The 22,960-nt window shown below is 43.0% G+C and overlaps 1 protein-coding gene across 2 annotated transcripts in view; it reads right to left on the bottom strand.

The window, feature by feature from the left end:
- Positions 1-22,960, bottom strand: part of tulp4a (TUB like protein 4a) — a 599,754-nt gene that overhangs the window by 248,136 nt on the left and 328,658 nt on the right. For both annotated transcript variants that reach the window (XM_048535765.2, XM_059648470.1), the window contains one exon: positions 11,487-11,711. In XM_048535765.2, the coding sequence (XP_048391722.1) occupies positions 11,487-11,711 (225 nt within the window). The remainder of the gene's footprint in view (positions 1-11,486; positions 11,712-22,960) is intronic.

The following is a 22,960-nucleotide window of genomic DNA, read 5'->3' as shown; positions in this document are numbered from 1 at the left end:
ATCCTAATTCAAAAATAAAATAACCTAACCTACATTCCCCTCAATTCACTGCTGTCCATGTGTATGTCCAGCAGTCGCTTAAATGTCACTAATGATTCCGCTTCCACGACTACCACTGGTAAACTATTCCATGCGCTCACACCTCTCCAGGTGAAGAACCTCCCTCTGACATCTCCTCTATACCTTCCTCCTAACACCTTAAAACTATGACCCCTCGTGGCAGTCAATCCTGCCCTGGGGAAAAGTCTCTGGTTATCAACTCTATCCATGCCTCTCATTACCTTGTACACCTCGATCAGGTCGCCTCTCTTCCTCCTTCTCTCCAGAGAGAAAAGTCCGAGCTCAGTCAACATCTCCTCGTAAGACAAGCCCTCCAGTCCAGGCAGCATCCTGGTAAACCTCCTTTGCACCCTCTCCAAAGCCTTCACATCTTTCCTATAATAGGGCAACCAGAACTGGACACAATATTCCAAGTGTGGTCTCACCAGGGTTTTATAGAGTTGCAGCATAACCTTGCCCTGTTAATGAAAGCCAAAACACCATATGCTTTCTTGACAACCATATCCAAATGGGTGGGAACTTTGTGGGAGCTATGCACTTGAACACCAAGATCCCGCTGTTCCTCCACAGTGCCGAGAATCCTGCCTTTAATCCTATATTCAGCATTTAAGTTTGACCTTCCAAAATGCATCACTTCGCATTTATCCAGGTTGAACTCCATCTGCCATTTCTCAGCCCAGCTCTGCATTCTGTCAATGTCTCGCTGAAGCCTGCAATAGCCCTCCATACTATCAATGGCACCTCCAACCTTTCTGTCATCAGCAAACGTACTAACCCACCCCTCAACCTCCTCATTCAAGTCATTTATAAAAACTACAAAGAGCAGAGGCCCAAGAACAGAGCCCTGCAGGACACCACTCAGCACTGACCTCCAGGCAGAATACTTACCATCTACAGGCACTCTCTGCCTCCTGTCAGCCAACCAATTCTGAATCCAGACAGCCAAATCACCCTGTATCCCATACCTCCTGACTTAATGAATGAGCCTGCCGTGGGGAGCCTTATTAAATGCCTTGCTGAAGTCCATGTACACCACATCCACTGCTCGACCCTCGTCAACCTGTCTCGTGACTTCCTCAAAGAACTCAATAAGATTTGTAAGGCATGACCTGCCCCTCACAAAGCCATGCTGACTCTCTTTAATCACGCTATGCTTTTCCAAATAGTCATAAATCCTATCCCTCAGAATTCTTTCCAAAACCTTGCCGACCACAGATGTAAGACTGACTGATCTGTAATTTCCAGGGATTTCCCTATTCCCTTTCTTGAAAAGAGGAACAATATTTGCCTCCCTCCCGTGGAGAGTGAGGAAGCAAAGATCTTCGCCAACGGCTTAGCAACCTCCTTTCTCGCTTCCCGGAGCAACCTAGGATAAATATGTTCTGGCCCTGGGGACTTATCAATCATAATGGTTGCCAAAATTTCCAGCACATCAACTTCCTCAATCTTGATCTGTTCAAGCCTGTTTTCCTGCTGCTCAAAGTTCTCATTCACAACAAGGTCCCTTTCCTTAGTGAAAACCAAAGCATAAAACTCATTTAGGGCTTCCCCTATCTGCTCAGACTCCACGCACAAGTTCTCCCTAATCTTTCCTGCCAAGCCTTTCTCGTGCCCCCTCCTGGCTCTCCTCAGTCCACTTTTGAGCTCCTTCCGAGCAAGCCTGTAATTCTCTAAAGCTGTACTAGACCCTTGTTTCCTCTACCTTACGTACGCTGCCTTTTTCTTTTTGACAAGAAGCACCTCTGTACCCGTCATCCAAGGCTCCTTAATCTTACCCTTTCTTACCTGTCTCAGAGGAACAAATTTATACGTCATTCGCAACAACTGCTCCTGAAACAGTCTCCACATGTCTGCTGTGCCCTTTCTGTGAAACAATCGCTCCCAGTCTGTACTTCCCAACTCCTGTCTGATAGCGTCATAGTTTCCTTTACCCTAGTTAAATATCTTCCCCTGGTAACTGCTCCTTTCCCTTTCCATGGCTATGGTAAATGTGAGGCTGTTGTGATCACTGTCGCCAAAGTGTTCTCCCACCATGAGATCTGACGCCTGTCCTGGCTCATTGCCGAGCACCAAATCCAAAATGGCCTCCCCCCCTTGTCGGCCTGTCCACATACTGAGTAAGGAAACCCTCCTGAACACACCTGACAAAAACGGCTCCATCCAAACCATTTGCACTAAGGAGGTTCCAATCTATATTGAGAAAGTTGAAGTCACCCATAACATCAACCCAGCTACGTTTGCACTTTTCAACAACCTGCCGGCCAATGAGTTCTTCGATCTCCCTACTGCTATTTGGGGGTCTGTAGAAAACCCCCAGTGAGGTGACTGCTCCCTTGCTGTTCCTAACTTCCACCCATACTGACTCGGTTGACAAACCTTCCTCGGCAACCTCAGCCCATACCACCTCAGTAGATGAGTCAAAGGTTCTTTCAGCCGCCAAAGTACTTTCAGTACTTGGGGCTAAAGGGAAACAATGAGCAACCAAAGGTTGTGGTCCTTATGGTACCAATAATATAAGCAAAAAGAAAGATGAGCTCCAGCAAAGGGAGTTCAGTGAGTCAGGTAAGAAGTTGAAAAACAGGACCTCCAGGAATGTGATATCAGGATTAGAGAAAATGGGAACTGCAGATGCTGGAGAATCTGAGATAACAAGGTGTACAGCTGTAAGAACACAGCAGGCCAAGCAGCATGAGAGGAGCAGGAAAGCTGACGTTTTGGGCTCAGACCCTTCATCAGAGAGGGGGATGGGGAGAGGGTTCTGGAATAAATAGGGAGAGAGGGGGAGGCGGACCAAAGATGGAGAGAAAAGAAGATTGGTGGATGGGAGAATATAGGTGGAGAGGTAGGGAGGGGATAGATCAGTCCAGGGAAGACGGACAGGTCAAGGAGGTGGGATGAGGTAGGTGGGTAGGAAATGGAGGTGCGGCTTGAGGTGGGAGGAAGGGATGGGTGAGAGGAAGAACAGGTTACGGAGGCGGAGACAGGCTAGGCTGGCTTTGGGATGCAGTGGGGGGAAGGGGAGATTTTGAAGCTTGTGAATTCCACATTGATACCATTGGGCTGCAGGATTCCCAAACGGAATATGAGTTGCTGTTCCTACAACCTTTGGGTAGCATCATTGTGGCAATGCAGGAGGCCCATGATGGACATGTCATCTGAGGAATGGGCGGGGGAGTTAAAATGGTTCACGACTGGGAGGTGCAGTTGTTTATTGCGAACCGAGCGGAGGTGTTCTGCAAAGTGGTCCCCCAGCCTCCGCTTGGTTTCCCCAGTGTAGAAGAAGCCACACCGGGTACAATGGATACAGTATACCACATTGGCAGATGTGCAGGTGAACATCTGCTTAATATGGAAAGTCATCTTGGGGCCTGAGATGGGGGTGAGGGAGGAGATGTGGGGGCAAGTGTAGCACTTCCTGCGGTTGCAGGGTGTGGTGGCGTTGGAGAGGAGTGTGGAGTGGACAAGGGAGTCATGGAGAGAGTGGTCTCTCCGGAAGGCAGACAAGGTTGGGGATGGAAAAATGTCTTGGGTGGTGGGGTCAGATTGTAGATGGCAGAAGTGTCGGAGGATGATGCGTTGTATCCGGAGGTTGGTGGGGTGGTATGTGAGAACGAGGGGGATCCTCTTGGGGCGGTTGTTGTGGGGGCGGGGTGTGAGGGATGTGTTGCGGGAAATGCGGGAGACGCGGTCAAGGGTGTTCTCCTGCAAAAATTCCATCTGCTATTCCCAATTCCTCTGCCTCTGCCGCATCTGCTCTCAGGATAAGGCATTCCACTCCCGCACATCCCAGATGTCCACGTTCTTCAAAGACCACAACTTTCCCCTCGCAGTGGTCGAGAACGCAATCAATGCAATTGTGAGGAAAGATATTGTTGATGAGTTCGTAGAGGCATATAAGAGAATGGGCCTCAGACTAAATATAGAATCAGAGAATTTTACAGTACAGAAGGAAGCTGTTCGATCCATTCATGTCTGCACTGGCTCCGAAAGGAGCTACTTAGCTAGTCCAACTCTCCAGCCTTATCTCCATTGTCCTCTAAATTCATCACTTTCAAATATATATTCTGCTCTCTTTTGAAACCACCTTTGGAATCTGCCTCCACCACTCTCCCAGACAGTGCATTCCAAATCCTAACAACTCTGAGTAAAGAAGTTCTCCTCACCTCATAGATTCATACAGCACAGAAAATGCCCTTCAGCCTGGCGAGTCTGCACTGACAATAACTACCACTGAATGTGCACTAATCCTAATTTCCTGCAATTGTCCTATATCCTTGAATGTTATGATATTTCAAGTGCTCATCCAAATATTTTTTAAAGGTTGTAAGGTTTCCAGCCTCCATTACCGTCCCAGGCAGTGTATTCCAGAAACCCACCACCCACTGAGTGTATTTTTTTTCCCAAATCCCATTAATCTCCTGCCCCTTACCCTAAAACAATGCCCTCATGATTGACCCCTCAACTAAGGGGAACAGCCGCTTTCCATTCACCCTGTTCATACCCTTTGTAATCTTATATATCTTAATCATGTATCCCCTCTGTCTTCTCTGCTCAAAAAGAAGGCAATCCAGACCTATCTAGAATCTCCCTGTAGCTCAATCTCTCCATCTCAGACAACATCAAGAACCTCCTCTGCACCCCTCGACAGCTATCCCATCCTTCCTGTAGCAAGACGACCAGAACTGCACACAATACTCCAGTTGTGGCCTGCCCAACACTCTGTACAACTCCAACGTTACCTCCTTGTTCTTATATTCTATGCTACAACTGATGAAAGCAAGTGTCCCATATGCCTTCTTAACTATCCTTTTCACATGCGCCCCCACATTTTCATCTAGATGATTAATAGATAAAGCAAACAAAAGGGTACCAGTACTGATCATTATGGTACACCCCTGGTCACCAGACTTCAGTTACTAAAACAGCTGTCTACCACTACCCTTCATGTCCTATTAATAAACAAATTTCTGTTCCACTTCGCCAAGTTTCCTTCAATTCCAAGTGCTCTAACTTTCTCGATCAGTCTCCCTTTGTCAAAAGCTTTGCTAAAGTTCGTGTAATCTGCGTCAGCTGAACATCCTTCATCCACACACTTGATCACGTTTTCAAAAAATATCTAACATATTTGTTCGAAGTGATCTCCATCTGACAAAGCCTGACAATCTGTAATTAATCCATTTTTTTCCAAGTAGGTATTAATTCGCTCCTTCAGAATTTTCTCCAACAGTTTCCCTACTACTGGCTTGAGGTCTATAATTTTCTGGTTCATCTCATTACTCTTCCTGAAAATCACATTAGTTATCCTCTCGTTCTCTGGCACTTCTTGTCAGAGCCCCTGCAATTTCCTGCCCCACCTCCCACAGTAGCCTGGGATGCAATTCATCTGACCCAAGGGGATTTGTCTCTTTTTAAGCCTGATAAGAGTCCCTAGTACCTCCCGATATTCTATGTCAAACTGTGTTCTTCACAGTCCCTCTTACTGAATTCTGTACTTATATTCTTCTTTTCCAGAGTGAAGACTGAAGAGAAATATTCATTTAACACCCTCCAATATCCTGCAGCTTCACACACAGGTTGGCCGCTTGGTCCCAAATGGGCCCTATTCTTTTCCTGGTTAATCTCTTACCTTTAATGCATTTATACTGTATTTTAAGATTCTCCTTAATCCTGCTCATAAGTCCTTTTATCATGTCATTGGGGGCGGCACGGTGGCTCAGTGGTTAGTACTGCAGCCTCACAGCACCAGAGACCCGGGTTCGATTCCAGCCTCAGGTAACTGTATGTGTGGGGTATGCACATTCTCCCCGTGTCTGCGTGGGTTTTGTCCGGGTGCTTCGGTTTCCTCCCACAGTCCAAAGATGTGCAGGCTAGGTGGATTGGACATACTAAATTGATCATAGTGTTCAGGGGTTTGTGGGTTATAGGGGGACGGGTCTGGGTGGGATGCTTCAAAGGGCGGTGTGGACTTGTTGGGCCAAAGGGCCTCTTTCCACACTGCAGGGAATCTAATCTAATCTAATGTCCCCTGTTTGCTCTTCTAATGACTTTTTAAAGTTTCCTACTGCAGTTGCTGCATTTCTCTAGGGGTGCGGCTGAATTGCTCCCCTTTGATTTGCTAAATGTCCTTCTCTTCTTTCTCACCCAGCCCCGAATTGTCCTAGGCATCCAGGGTCTCTGAACTTACTGCTCCTACACTTTCCCCTCAAGGATACATGTTGGACCTGTACTCTCCCTAGCTCCCTTTTGAATGACCCCACTATTCCGCTATAGATTTATTTGCAAGCAGCTGTTCCCAGTCAACTGTGGCCTGATCCTGCTTTATTTTAATAAAATCTGCCTTTCCCCCAGTCCAAAGCTATTTTCTGCAGGCCATCTTTTCACTCGTCCAGAACAAATCTGAACCATACTATGGTGTAGTCGCTGTTGCCTAAATGTTCCCCTGCTGCCACATTGAACACCTGTCTGGCCTCTTTCCCCAGAACGAGATCCAGCACTGTGTTGTCCCTGTTGGATCTTCTAATGTATGCATTAATACAAAAAACTCTTTTAGATGTTTTTCAAGAAGTCTGCCCCTTCTAAACCCTTAACACTATGACTGTTCCAATTTAAATTAGCAAAATTGAAATCTCCTAGTAAAACTACTCAATTATTACTCTTAAATACCTCTAAGTAGTATACATATTTGCTCCTCTATTTGCCACTAACTCTTCAGGACCCAGAAAACACTCACAGAAAAGTAGCTGTCCCCTTGACATTCCTATATTCTACCCGCAAAGCCTTATTTGAGGACCACTCCAAGAATCATCTCGCATTATTGCAAACTCCTTAATTAATACTGCTACACCACCACCCTGTTTACACCTTCCAATGTCTTGCCCAAAGATCCTACACCGTGGAATGGTGAGTTGCCAGTCCAGCCCTTCTCCCAACCCCTATTTCTGTGATAGCAACAATAATATACTTCCATACGTCAATCTGTGCTTTTATTTCATCAGTCTTACCTATCACATTCCTAGCAATAAAAGGCCATCCAGCCTTGCCTTACTCTGGTGACACTCAATATGGCTGAACTCACTGTGACTTGTTTCCTTCGTTGTAGCATGATGTGTCTCTGTTTCATCGATATTCTGTGTCCCCTCCCCCTGCCAGACTAGTTAAAACTTCTCCTAACAGGACTAGCGAACCTACCTGCAAGGATATTGGTCCCAGTCTGGTTCAGGAGCAGAATATCCTGTTTGTAATAGTCCCACCTTCCTCAAAGAGGTCCCAATAATCGAAGAATCTAAAACCCTCCCTCCTGCACCAACCTTTGCCACGTAGCCATCTGTCTTATTTTCCTATTTCAAAACTTGCTAGCATGTCACACCAGGAGTAATCCAGAGATTATGACCGTGAATGTCCTGCTTTATAATCTACTGCGTAACTTTCTGAATTCTTGATACAAAACCTTATTCCTCACTTTGCCCATACCATGATCTCTAGCTCATCACCCTCCCCTGCAGCCATTAAGTTACATTCCTTAACCTTGCACCAACTAGACAATACATCATTCTGGAGTTCCATCTTAGGTCAGAGAAACACCTGTCTGTCCCCGCTGACAGCAGAATCTCCTATCACTATTGCTGTTCCTTTCATCTTCCTTCCCCACTGTACAGTCAAGCCACTTGTGGTCCCAAAAGCTTGACTCTGACTGCATTCCCCCGAGGTACAAACTCCCTCATCAGCTTCCAAAATGGAATACCAGTTCGTGAGAGACACCCCAGGGGACTCCTGCCCTACCTGCCTGTTCTTTCAGGGCCGTCTAGTGGTCATTCATTCCTTTCTTTCCTCTCGTCCCTTGAGCTGCATCCGTGTGACCACTTCTCTAAACTTGCTATCCACGTAACTCTCAGCCTTGCGGATGCACCATGGTCTCCAACTGTTGCTCAAACTCAGAGACCCAGAGCTCCAGCTTCTGCAACTCGGAGCATGTCCAGCGTATGTGGGCATCTATGATACTGTCAGCACCCAGGACTCTTCACATATGACAAGCTACACATTCTGCTCAGTGGATCTCTCCTGACATCTCTGAAATTTACAATTAATGCCTTAAAATAGAATTATTCGACTTATTTTATTAGACTTCCTACTCTACTGCTAAGGTTGTGAAAATGGTTAACTGTATTAAGTCCATACTGCTTCAGATCTGTAGGATAAGGAAGGTTAAACAGCAATTGCCAGGTGCCCAGTATTCACCAGTCTGGAGCCTTTCTCACCTTTACAAGTTACAATGTCAACAGGATCTGCACTGAAGACATTCATGGTGTTCCTGCAGTTTACAGGTCATTGTGTTCCTCTTCATCTTCTGGCTGCTGCTGCTCCTAGCCAAGTGCCCTGTAAAGACTAGACCCCGTAGTGATTGTAACAAGTCAGCCAGGTGGACCCCTGAGAATGAGTTCCCTGATTTTGGATGTGAATCTGCCCCAATCATGGAGCCCTGACTGACAGATATTAACAGAAGTGTCAGGTTCTGTTCACTCTGAGAGCTGGCTCTGCGAAAACTGTATCAGTATTAAGGACTTCCCATGTGTAAATAAAGGGTGACTTGGTGATGAGATACTGGCCTCTGTGGGGTTATTTAAGGTCTGAATCTGCACCACGCTAGATTTATAGGCTTACTGGTTACTGTTTCCCTCCCTGTCACTTGGCTGCTGCTGCTCCAAAGCTGAGTGCCAAACATAACTGTCTTGTTGACAACCTTGAAATTGTGACCCTAGTATCAACTAATGGAAACAGAATATTTTTGTTTACCCTGTCAGCATCTCAAAGACAAAGGTTCTCTACAGTCTGCTCCTGCCACACAACACTGACTCCCATGCATCAAAATCTGTGGTTAGCCCCTCAACACAATAGATCATTTCCTATATCTTGGGAGCCTCTTCGCGGTAGATATTGACAATGAAATCCAACGTCAATTCCAATGTACCAGTGCAGCCTTTGGACAGCCTAAGCAAGGAGTGCTCAAAGTCCAATACTTAACCAAATTAGAAGTCAAATTTGGCCAGAGGGATTGCCTTAGCCTGAATATACATGCTGAGCTGAAAGCCCAGCCTCCATTAGATTGTTGAAATACAAAGAAAATATGACCTAAGCCTTTTCCTTTCCCTGTCACTGGCTCAAAGTTAATTTATGCACAATAAAAAGGTGTCCAGTACATGTAGTTTGTTACTGATACTTTAAAGTGTGGTTGATTGACACATTTATAGGGGTGCAATAACAACATGCTTTAAAGAAAGTTCAGAATATTTGTTGTTTTAAACATTGCTATTAAAGAATTCATTTGTTTGTTTTGTACAGAGTGAATAGCAAATAAATTCATATGAAAGTACAATGAGTGGGTATAACAGACAATTGAGTGTAGGTTGCAGGCATGAGTTCACCATGAATTGGTATGATTCACACGATATAAAGATGCCATTTCAACCATCAAATCCCTTCCAAAAGACCAGCCTAATCTATCCATGCAGCTCTTGATCCCAGTCAGAAGTAAATATTATCCAGTAAATAATTAACAATAAATAGTCAATTAGTTGAAGACGAGTTGAAGCTGCAAGAATGATGATTATAACTCAAAAACATCAAGGCAGAGATGCCCGATTTACGAATGTCTGACTTATGAATGTAAACTCACACAAGGATGTAACTTTAAAGATTTGACATACAGATATTTCCTGAACTTATAAGTGGCTTCTTTATATTGTTCTGCATTGTGATCTGACATATGTATGAACAACTTGCAAATAGACACTAAAACAGAACCCCTTCGCAACTCAGGAGCTATACTGCAAGATGCTAAGTTATGGTTTAATCGAGGGAAAACAAAGCACAACACTTTGGAAGAGAGTTCTTGATCTAGTACTTTAATGTTTAGCTTATTGAACATAGAACATAGAACAATACAGCGCAGAACAGGCCCTTTGGCCCTCAATGTTGCGCCGACCTGTGAACTAATCTAAGCCCAAACCTCTACACTATCCCATCATTATCCATATGCTTATCCAAGGACTGTTTAAATGCCCCTAATGTGGCTGAGTTAATTACATTGGCAGGCAGGGTGTTCCACGCCCTTACCATTCTCTGAGTAAAGAACCTGCCTCTGACATCTCTTAAATCTATCACCCCTCAATTTGTAGCTATGCCCCCTTGTACAAGCTGAAGTCATGATCCTCGGAAAAAGACTCTCACTGTCCACCCTATCTAATCCTCTGATCATCTTGTACGTCTCTATTCAATCCCCACTTAGCCTCCTTCTCTCCAATGAGAACAGACCCAAGTCCCTCCGCCTTTCTTCATAGGGCCTGCGCTCCAGACCAGGCAATATCCTGGTAAATCTCCTCTGCACCTTTTCCAATGCTTCTACATCCTTCCTGTAATGGCGTGACCAGAACTGTACGCAAAAGCGTTTTGTACAGTTGCAGCATGACATCATGGCTCCGGAACTCATTCCCTCTACTAATAAAACCTAACACACCGTAAGCCTTCTTAATAGCACTATCAACCTGGGTGACAACTTTCAGGGATCTATGTACATGGACACCAAGATCCCTCTGCGCATCTACACTACCAAGAATCTTTCCATTGACCCGGTATTCTGCCTTCATATTATTATAAACTCCATTTGCCATCTTTCGACCCAATTCTGCAGTTTATCCAAGTCTCCCTGCAACTTGTAACATTCTTCCATACGGTCCACCACTTCACCGACTTTAGTGTCATCTGCAAACTTACTAACCGTCCACCAATGCCTGCATCCAAGTCATTTTTAAAAATGACAAACAGCAGTGGTCCCAAAGCAGAACCTTGAGGCACACCACTAGTGACCGGACTCCAGGCTGAATATTTTCCATGAACCACCACTCGTTGCCTTCTTACAGAAAGCCAGTTTCTAATGCAGAGTGCTAAATCTCCCTCAATCCTGTGCCTCTGTATTTTCTCCATTAGCCTACCATGTGGAACCTTATCAAAGGCTTTACTGACGTCCATGTACACCACATCAACTGCCCTACCCTCATCCACTTGCTTGGTCACTGTCTCAAAAAACTCAATGAGGTTTGTGAGACACGACCTGCCCTTGACGAATCTTTTAACTATATTTCCCTATTTTTGTACCTTGTACCTAAGATTTTATACATTGGTACCTTTGGACGTAAGATGGTGCCAGAAATGGCTACATCATACACTTTTCACTGTACTCCTGTATCTCTGTATTTGACTAAACACGACAATAAAATCTAATTCTAGTTGCAAGGATTACGTGTGAATATTTGAAACAGAGTATTAATCTTTATATCAAGTCTGGTGTAAAAATGAAAGTAACATCTGTTTCATGTTTAATTCTTGATACCGTAAGATTTCTAATGCTTTTGGTAAAAATACTTAATAAATACCTTAATTGTTGATACAAAAGCAGCAGTGACATACGAGCAAAGGCGAGGTGGTAGTGTTAATTTACTGAAGTCTTTTTCATCACGGAGAGAAACAGCTAGAGCCTGTTGACATAATAATTGCAGGTTGGCAATCCTATGCTCCACTCGAACAACATATAGTGCAGGTCCAGAAGCAAGGAACAAACGTGAGTCACGGTGACCCCAGCAGATGGCTGTAATGAGGCGCTGAAAATGGAAAAGTACAGTTTTGCTACACTTTATAATTCAAAGCATTTAATAAGCTTAATATGAATCCTGTTTATTAAACATGAACAAAACACATTTAAACAAATCGTCTTGGATTGAGTGCAGACAGGCAATGAATCAGGATATTCTTGTCAGTATTTTTATAACCTGGTCTTTTTTTAAAATGTAGGATATACAACATGATGTTAGGCAAACAAAATTCAAAATTGACTGTGGGCAATTCTACGGTTTAGGAGGTTGACAAATTCTGGTAACGTGCTACATGGGAAACAAAATGCATTAAAGTTTGCATCAACATCTAAAATGCCAATTTTGGGTTTGTTAGCTGTGTCTCAGTTTAATAGCTCTAATGACATTGCTTCTGAAATGGATTATTTTTGAAGTGTGAGTAGGCGTAAGGAGGGGAGGTTAAGGACTAGTATTACGAAGAAAGGGTTTCTCTCTCTGCAGCAGAAACAGTACTGTTGAGGCAGAAGAATAAATCACGAGGTCTGAGGAAAAAATGAAAGGCGTTTTTGCTGCTTATTTTCATTTTATTTATATAACTATCACTTAAATTATATGGAGACAGAGGGGAAATTCTCCTCCAAAGCCTCCCAAAAACCTTGAAAATTCGATAGAATTGGTTGACTGAGGATTATCTTTCAATCTAAGACTGTTTCTCTCCCAGATTTGCTGCTGCTATTTTCTGAAACAGCGACAAGTTAGCAAAGTCAGCATACTAGGCCATGAGTGAGCTGCCAGGGTGGCCTTTTGCGTGGACTAAGAATGCCATTTTCCCAGACCTGGGTGGAATTTTGTCAGGATACAGGTTCATCTGGCATAGAGGTTGTCTGTTGCGGTTCATCCATTGCCAAGTCTAGGATGGTGTAGGTTTAGGAAGGAAGCGGCTGCAAGTGGGGTGTGAGGGAATGAGACTCCAAGGGATTGGAGAAGAATACAGTTGCAAAAGGATTATGAGGATAGAGTTAGTAGGAACTGCCGATGCTGGAGTATCTGATATAACAAGGCGTAGAGCTGGATGAACACAGGAGGCCAAGCAGAAATTTCTTCAGATCTCTGAAGAAGGGTCTAGACTGGAAACATCAGCATTCCTGCTCCTCTGATGTTGCTTGGCCTGCTGTGTTTATCCAGCTCGACACCTTGTTATATGGAGACAAATTTGATGTTATGTCCCCAGGTGATGGTATTACTAAGTCTAATCCAAGAGTTAAATCTTGCTGGATACATCTTTTTAAAAGTTTTTATTAACATGATCTGTCACTGAAATGCTACAGAATTTATGTAACAGCAGAATAGAGGTTTATTACACAAAAAATGAGAACAAAAATTCAAAGAAGGCTGATTAGAAAATACTTAAAACACAATTCAAAACAACGTGATCCAAGTATTTCCAATCTAGTTGCTACCTAACTGGTTCTCTTGAGTTTCTTAGTTAAAATAAAACACTCTCGTAACTTATGACAGGTAGATACACATTGAAAATCATTAGCTTTTGTTTTCAGTTCAAGATAATCGGGTATTAGTTTTTATTTAGAAAACTCAGGGATTGAAAGCTTTCAGGACAGTTTTGAGGAGACCTGATTAGAGACAGAAACAAATATAGCTTCTCTCCTAGAAGTTTTTCAGAAAAACTTTCTAAAGAAGGGTCCAGACCCAAAATAATAAAATGTGAGGCTGGATGAACACAGCAGGCCAAGCAGCATCTCAGGAGCACAAAAGCTGACGTTTCGGGCCTAGACCCTTCATCAGAGGGCTTATCTCCAGACCCAAAATGTCAGCTTTCCTGCTCCTCTGACATTGCTTGGCCTGCTGTGTTCATCAAGCTCTACACCTTGTTATCTCAGATTTTCCAGCATCGGCAGTTCCTACTATCTCTTATCCTTGTGCATATAGTGTGGAAACACATTAGCTGTGAGCTCACCAATCTATGGAAGATGTGTTTACAGTGTGCTACAGCTTTTATGTGTACACATGTCTGTTATTTTGAAACTATGCTTGTTGACTTGTGCCAATTTAAATAATGTGGCGTCTATTAAATTAATATTGTCTCTGTGCTGTTACTTAAACTTTAATGGAAGGTTGATTACTGTTGAGAATACTGATGAATTATTCAGAGAATGCTTCGGTGGCAATCCAAATATCAGCACAAGTATTGGAGGTATTGTTACTTAACTGTATCACCTAAGAACTGAATCAGTGATGTTATGAAGCGGAGGTCAGCCCCCTCTGATAACTAAAACCACGGAAATACACGGAGAAGCTCACCTTGCCTCAGAATCTGTTAAAGGAAACATGAAAAGTATAACCTGCCTCTCTCCTCCCAATTTGTTATAAAGGGAAGGTTAAATGAAATGAACACCTGACAGTCACTCTATAATCTCCAATTAACAATTTCTTTATCTAACTCTAACAGTGAACAAATTAGCATAACTAGTAACAAGCCAAATAGTTCCTCCTTAACTACTGACTATTCCCAAAAGGAACAAAACTCTAATGGTATGCTGTTCTAACAAATAAAAGTCCCACTTACATGAATTAAATCAAATGAATAAAAATTAATAATCACCAGCTTCAAAATCTCCCTTCCCCCCACCACCGCATCCCAAAACCAGCCCAGCTCGTTCCCACCTGCCTAACCTGTTCTTTCTCTCACCTATCCCTTCCTCCCACCTCAAGCTACACCTCCATTTCCTACCTACTAACCTCATCCCGTCCCCTTGACCTGTCCATCCTCCCCAGACTGACCTATTCCCTCCCTACCTCCCCACCCATACTCTCCTCTCCACCTATTTTCTCCACTATCCACCTTCGGTCCGCCTCCCTCTCTCTCCCTATTTATTTCACAATCCTCTCTCATCCCTCTTTTCTGATGAAGGGTCTAGGCCTGAAATGTCCGCTTTTGTGCTCCTAAGATGCTGCTTGGCCTGCTGTGTTCATCCAGCTCCACACTTTGTTAGCTCTGATATTCAAACTGGTTGCCTTTATAACGAAACATGAGTGCTGCCTGGGTTGTTAACCATACAGCATTTTGATACAACTGTTTCAATTTCAGGAGCTCCCGTCCACCTGCACATCTTTGTTTCTAATCTCCAAGCCTAGTAAAGCACATACTCTTTTAAAGGGACCATGCACTCTTTCCTCCTATCATTTTACAAACAAATTCTAACATCCTGCCTTCCAATCCACAAGAGCTGTACCCAACTTTGCAACAATGAGCAAGAAAAAGAAGTTCCTGAAAAAGTAGCCCCAGAAAATCAAAAAGTAGCTCTTAGTAAAACATTTTGGCACCCGACCTTCCAAATACGTTTTTCAGCAAGCTCTGGATTCCAACAAAAACAATCCCAGGTCACCTTGGTCCATGTTGGAAGGGACCAAAATCATTAATTTATTAAATACATCCAATTATGTTGTAAGTTCATCAAGCTAGAGGATTTACTTTAATTGCAAAGACATTGCCTAATTTGCTGGATATTTCCATCATGTTCTGTTTATATGCCTGGATATTAACTTACACTTAGTTGCTGGCCATCTGCAGAATTCATCTATGGCCTATACGTGGCTCCAATGATTTCAAACAAAATTCTTGATTTTAAACAAAGTGAGCAAAGTAAAAATTTATTAATTGACAGTGTCAAAAACCACCCAGAGCTGGTGATCAAATACCTTGGGGACAGGTGCAACAGTTTTGTAAGGATGCTCAACAGTGCCGGAAATAGGAAGAATCATTATTGCTTTACAACACACCACTGCCAAGACTGACCTCAGTTCAATGTTTCTCAACTATTTCACGCAAGATGGGAGGGGCAGATGACACCAGTGAGCAGGGTTTGAAGGGTATGGGGTGGGAGGTGGGGCAGGGAGGGAGTGGGTGTGGAGGGAGAGAACTCTGGAAGAGGTTGTGTAAGTGGAAAGGCTGACAATAGTTAGGCAAGACTTCTGTGGTGGTCCTTGTAGTTTGGCAGTATTTTGGGGGATGATGTAAAGCAAAAGTCTACCATCATGCCATTCTAAGCCCTGCAAACTCTATCTCCCCTTCCCTCTCTTCTATCAGGTCCTTCTCACCTAATCTACTGCACAGTTGCAAAAATCGCTTTTGTGATCCAGTGACATCATTTCAAGTCTCATCAATGGAGCTGTTAAGCTTAAATTCAATTAAGCAAACTAAATATGGAATAAAAAGCTCATTTTCAGTAATGGTGACTATGAAACACCAGATTGTCATAAAAATGTATTTTGTTTACTAATGTCCTTCAGAGAAGGAAATACGCCATATTTCCCAGGTCAGGCCTATGTAGGACTCCAGACCAACAACAACGTGGTTGGCTCATAACTATTACCTGGACTGAATTTGCAAGCTTTATTCAACCAACAAAAAAACACCCAGAAACACCAGAAACACCTTGAACTCTTCCTTAAACGTACTTTCAAAACATAGCAGTTCAAGAAGGCAACTAATCATCACTTTCTTGAGTACAATCAGGGATGAATAAAAGGCACTGGCCTTGCCAGCTATGCTCAAGCCATATGAATGCATTTAAAAAACTTTGGCCTTTTTTTCAAGAGAGAAAACCTGCAGCTGGTTTAGAAATTTCTACCAGGTGATAATAAATCTTGTATCAATCTAGTAAATGTTTTTTGCCATTCTCCTGTGCCACCATATCCATGCTTATAAAATGAAGACCAGGATTGTTCAGTTCTCCAAATGTGATATAAGTAGAATTCTATACAAGTTTAATGCAACTTTTTCGCCTTTCAGTTGTATCCCTCTAAAATGAACACCACTGATGTGTTTTTTTAGCGCCCTTCATAAACTTTCAGCACTTAATTTTTTGTCCCCATTTGAACATCCAGATCCCTCCACTCCCCAACCGAATTAATCTTCATTTTTCCTACCAAAATGTACCATGGCACGATGACCTGTAATGAAGTTCATTTACCAATTACATACCGATCTGCACTGTTATATATGTCTGCATTTTGTTGAAGTTCTATTCTATATGAACTCCAATTTGGAGTAAATTGCAAATTTTAAAATTGTAATTTCAATTCTCAAATCCAAATTGTTTATATATAAATTGGAGAATAGCAGTACTCACCCCTGAGTAATATCAGCCTTCCTCCTTAACCTTATCAAATATCTTTAAGAAATATAACTTTGTTATGCCTACTACCCTTAGAAACCTATCTGTTCCTTTCTCAAATAAATTTTTCATTTCTTGTGTGTCTCTAGTTGCTGGCAGCTCAGACTCTAATGTGCAAGTCTGCAGGATGCTAGAGGCCAATAGGCAAAAGAGGCAATTAGTTTGTGAGAGACAGTATGTGTTAGTCTGATGGGAAACAGTGCCAGAGACCAAAACTCTAAGTGGTATCAACACAACAAAAAGTGTAGATTGGTGAGAAGCTGATAATTTTCAATGTTTCATTCATTTAGTTAGTCTAAATAATAGACTTAGCTTGACAACTCAGTTCCATAAAATGCACAGACCGTGAAACTCCAGTCATGGACAAAATTTATTGAAAAAGTTATCAGTAGCAGTTGCTCAACCGTCAAATTTCACAACTCAGAACACATCGCAGCAGTATCCATAAACTTGAAAGTTATATGGATAACTTCTTTCCAAATGGAGTCACCCTTAAGGGATGACACTAATATGTCAGTTTAAAGGGCCTGTCTGTGACAATTTTATGACACTATGAATTCAATGATTGATCAAGTCTGATGCCACAAAGTGCATGTTTTACATTTTTTTATTACATCTTTGGGTAAGCATTAAACTATTTGCCTGCCATGTGGAGTAATCTGTATGCCATCCATAGGACATAGAATAAAACCAAGTATAGACTCCGGGACAGTCCTGCAGAATGGAGGGTAAATAAAGTCACTCCAATATTTAAAACGGGAGGCAGAGAGAAAACAGGGAATTATAGACCAGTAAACCTAACATTGGTAGTGGGGAAAATTCTCGAATCCATTATTAAAGGCTTTATAATGGAACATTTAGAAAACAGTGGCAGGATCACTCAGAGTCAGCATGAATTTATGAAGGGGAAATAATGCTTGCCAAGTCTGTTGGAATTCTATAAAGATGTAACTATTATAGTTGACAAGGCGGGAACCTGTCAATGTGGCACGTTTGGACTTACAGGAAGTGTTTGACGAACTCCCACATATTGTGCAAGATTAAAGCACATGGGATTGGGGCAAGTGTATTGAGGTGAATACAAAACTGGTTAGCAGAGAGTAAATAAATAGTAGGAATTAATGGGAGCTTTTCAAATTGTCAGGCAGTAACTAATTGGAGCAGTGCTGGGATCCCAGCTATTCATGATATATATTAATGATCTGGATGAGGGAACAAAATGTAACAGTTGGGTGGGAGGGTGAACTGTGATGAGGATGCAGAGATCTGTACAGGTTGGGTGATTGGGCTATTCAATGGCAAATGCAGTATAATTTGGATAAATGTGAGACTGTTCAATTTGGAAGCAAAAACAAGAAGGCAGATTATTACCTGAATGGCTGTAAATTGGGAGAGGGGAGTGTGCAACAGGGCCTGGGTGTCCTTGCACACCAGTCACTGAATGTAAGCATGCAGGTACAGAAGACGGTAAAGAAGGCAAATGGTATGTTGGTCTTCTTTGTGAGACGTTTCAAGTGCAGGTGCAGGAATGTGTTGTTGCAGTTATACAGGGGCCTGGTGAAGCTGCAGCCAGAATATTGTGCGCAATTTTGGTCTCCTTTTTTGAGGAAGTATGCTCTTGCTCCCTGCTGCGAAGGTACCAGGCTGATTCAAGGGATGAAAGAACTGATGTATGAAGAGAGACTGAGTAAGATAGGATTGTATTTGCTGGAGTTCAGATTAATGAGGGGGGGGGGAAATCTCATAGCGACGATTAAAATTTTAACAGGACAAGACAAGGCAGATGCAGGGAGGATGTTCCCGATGCTGGGCATGTCCAGAACCAGGGGTCACAGTATGAGGATTCAGAGTACATGATTTAGGACAGAGTTGAAGAGATATTTCTTCACCCAAGGAGTGGTGAGCCTGTCGAATTCATTACTACAGGAAGCAGTTGATGCCAAAACATTGAACGTACTCAAGAGACGGCTAGATGTAGCTCTCAGGGTGAATGGGATCAAAGGTTATGGGGAGAAAGCAAATTTATACTATTGAGTTGGACAATCAGCCATGATCGTGATGAATGGCTGAGCAGGCTCGAAGGGCCAAATGGCCTCCTCCTGCTCCGATCTTCTTAAAAAAACAGGCAGTACTTTAATTACGGATGACTTGAAGACTTGAATCTTCATTCAGATTGGAAGATTCAAATTGGCACATGAGGTTAAGGCAACCGACCATGAGGAAGAATTTATAGAATATATTCTGGACAGTTTCTTAGAACAACATATCATGACTCCAAACTGGAATTCGGGTATTTTGGATCTGGTACTATGGAATGAGACAAATTTCAAAGTAATCTGACTAAAAGCTCCCCTAGGAAACAGTAACCACAACCTGACAAAGTTTAGCATTCAGTTTGAGAAGGGGAGACTTAGGTGAGCTCATCATGTCTCCACCAACCCTCCAAACAGCATTCCTCCCAGACCTAGCCCCTGACATTATCCCTATCACCCCACATTTAGTTCATAGATTCATAGGATCCTTACAGTGTGGAAACAGGCCCTTTGGCCCATCAAGTCCACACCGACCCACACAGCATCCCACCCAGATCCATGCCCCTATTACCCACCTGATCCATTGACCCATTCATCCCTGAACACCAGGGGCAATTTAGCATGGCCAATCCATCTAGTCTGCCACCTGAAACCAGACCACCTGGAGGAAACCCACACTGACGCAGGGAGAATGTGCAAACTCCACACAGATAATTGCCCGAGGGTGGAATCGAACCCAGGACCCTGGCACAGTGAGGCAGCAGTGCTAACCACTGAGTCACAGTGCCATTGATTGCCGTACTTTGCAGGATATACAGCATCAAGAACAAAATAAAAGCAATAATTGGTATTTGAATGCTGCGCCATTTAACCAGACGACAAACACCTCCCAAATAAAGACAAAGCATGAAAAACCGGAAAACAGCCTACTCACCAGGGCATTTGGCCTAACACAAAACGTATACGTCTGCATTTTGACTAAAGTTTTCTCTCCCTCCTCGATGGTTCTGTAACTCGCACTACTCTAGTGGGTACGACTAGATTCAATCATCAGCTGTTGGGTAGCAGTGTAGACCAATATAGTACCACTACATAGTTGTATGCAGAGTGTTACAAAATACAATATAATTATTTTGGTGTTATGGGAACCAGAATATCAAATCTTAAAATAAAAAAATTGATTGCACAAGTTCATGTTAACTTTGTTAAAAACAACAGTATATGGTAAAAGTTGTTATTAACAGTATCAAACAGTAAAGGTTATCCTGTTATTTTACAAGACTTTGGAGGTGTGAAATAATATGCCTGCATTCCGGAATAACAATAAAAAATTAACATTTTAAACAGGTCTACTTCAATAATTGTACAACACTATACTACATATCACTAGGAGACAATGAGCTGAAATTGCTCAGTTTTGGATGGCTCGAAGATAATATATTTGGTTGAATCTCCTACAGGCTAGAACTGACAAAAAGTCTATTTTTAAGTGAGAATGGCTAAACCAACTAAGCTGCAACCTACAGAGCAATTTAGAATTGCCAATTCACCTAATCTGCACATCTTCAGGCTGTGGGAGGAAACCAGAGCACCAAGAGGAAATCCATGCAGACACATGGAGAACGTGCAGACTCCACATAGACAGTCACCCAAGGGTGGAATCGAACCTGAGTCCCTGGCACTGTGCTGACCACTTAGCCAAGTTGCTGTCCCTAGGTAGGGTATAAGTCAACTGTAGTTAACCAGTGAAGTTACCAAAAGCATGAAATTGAAAGAAAAAACAAAATGTGGCCAAGATTGTTGGGAAGCTTAGAGGCTCAGAGAGACTGGAAGTCTGGAATGCATTTACTTCATTGAAAAAAGTGTAACAGATAACACAGATGAACCAACATACATGAAGATTGGTGGAGTTCCTGATAGTGCCAATGATTGTAAAAGGATACAATGGGATATAGATAGATTGGCAACTTGGGCACAGAAATGGCAGATGGAGTTTAATCCAGACAAACTGGAGGTGCGAATTATACTGCTAATGGCACAACCTTTAGGAACGTTAACAGATAGACAGATCTGGGTGTACAGATCCACAGTTCCCTAAAAGTGGCAACACAGTTGTCCAAAATGATTAAGATGTCACATGATATGCTTGCCTTCATCAGATGGGCATGGAGTAGGAGAGTTGGCAAACCATGTTGCAGCAAAGAAAAATAAGAGATAGCACAGTGTGGAGCTGGAGGAACACAGCAGGCCAGGCAGCATCAGAAGAGCAGGAAAGCTGATGTTTCGGGTCAGAACCCTTCTTCAGAAGGATCTTCACTGTATTACCTCTGACTCCAGCATCGGCAGCTCTTACTACAATGCAGCTATATAAAACATTTGTTAGGCAGAATTTGGAGTACTGTGTGCAGATTTGGTCACCCAATTACTAGAAGGACATGGAAGCTTTGGAAAGATGACAGAGAAGTTTCACCAAGTGTTGCCCAGTAATGAGGGCATTAGCTATGAGGAAGGGTTAAAAAGACTAGGATTGTTTTCACTGGAAAGACAGCGGCTGAGAGGAGACATGATAGAGGTCTATAACATTCTGAGAGGCATAGCTAAGGTGGATAGTCAGAGGCTTTTTCCCAGGGTTGAAGTTTCAATTACAAGGGGTCACAGATTAAAGGTGAGAGGGCAAAAGATTAAAGGAGAAGTACAAAGACAAGGAAAATTACAGCATAGGAACAGGCCCTTCAGCCCTCCAAGCCTGCGCCAATCGAGATCCTCTGTTTAAACCTGTCATCTATTTTCTCAGGGACTGTATCCCTTTGCTCCCTGCCCATCCATGTACCTGTCCAGATACATCTTGAAAGACATTAACATGTCTGCGTCTACCACCTCCGCTGGCAATGCGTTCCAGGCACCCACCACCCTCTGCATGAAGAACTTTCCATGCGTATCTCCCATAAACTTCCCTCCCCTCACTGTGAACTCATGACGCCTAGTAATTGAGTCCCCCACTCTGGGAAAAAGCTTCTTGCTATCCACGTTGTCTATATCCCTCATGATTTTGTAGACCTCAATCAGATCCCCCCTCAATCTCCGGCTTTCTAATGAAAATAATCCTAATCTACTCAACCTTTCTTCATAGCTAGTGCCCTCCATACCAGGCAACATCCTGGTGAACCTCCTCTGCACCCTCTCCAAAGTGTCCACATCCTTTTGGCAATGTGGCAACCGGAACTGTACACAGTACTCTAAATGTGGCCAAAACGAAGTCTTATACGACTGCAACATGACCTGCCAACTCTTGTACTCAATAGCCCGTCCGATGAATGAAAGCATGGAAGCTTTGGAAAGATGACAGAGAAGGTTCACCAAGATGTTGCCCAGTCATGAGGGCATTGGCTATGAGGAAGGGCTTCTTGACTACTCTATTGACCTGCGTTGCCACCTTCAGGGAGCAATGGACTTGAACACCCAGATCTCTCTGTACATCAATTTTCCCCAGGACTTTTCAATTTATTATGTAGTTCGGTCTTGAATTAGATCTTCCAAAATGCATCACCTCCCATTTGCTCAGATTGAACTCCGTCTGCCATTTACCTGCCCAACTCTCCAATCTATCTATATTCTGCTCTAATCTCTGACAGTCCCCTTCACTATCTGCTACTCCACCAATCTTCATGTCATCTGCAAACTTGCTAATCAGACCACTTATACCTTCCTCCAAATCATTTACGTATATCACAACCAACAGTTGTAACAGCACAGATCCCTGTGGAACACCACTGATTACAGGTCTCCAATTTGAGAAATCCCCTTCCTCTACTACTCTCTGTCTCCTGTTGCCTAGCCAGTTTTTTATCCATCGAGCTTGCACGCCCTGGACCCAATGCCACTTCATTTTCTCCATCCACCTGCCATGGGGAATCCTATCAAACGCCTTACTGAAGTCCATGTATAATACATCTACAGCCTTTCCCTCATCAATCAACTTTGTCACGTGCTCAAAGAAATCTATTAACTTGGTAAGACATGACCATCCCGGCAGAAAACCATGTTGTCTATC

The sequence above is a fragment of the Stegostoma tigrinum genome, chromosome 9 (assembly GCF_030684315.1).
Source record: "Stegostoma tigrinum isolate sSteTig4 chromosome 9, sSteTig4.hap1, whole genome shotgun sequence".
Classification (NCBI taxonomy): Eukaryota; Metazoa; Chordata; class Chondrichthyes; order Orectolobiformes; family Stegostomatidae; genus Stegostoma; species Stegostoma tigrinum.
Note: the sequence above shows the minus strand (reverse complement) of the source record. Positions and strands in the feature narration are given on the sequence as shown.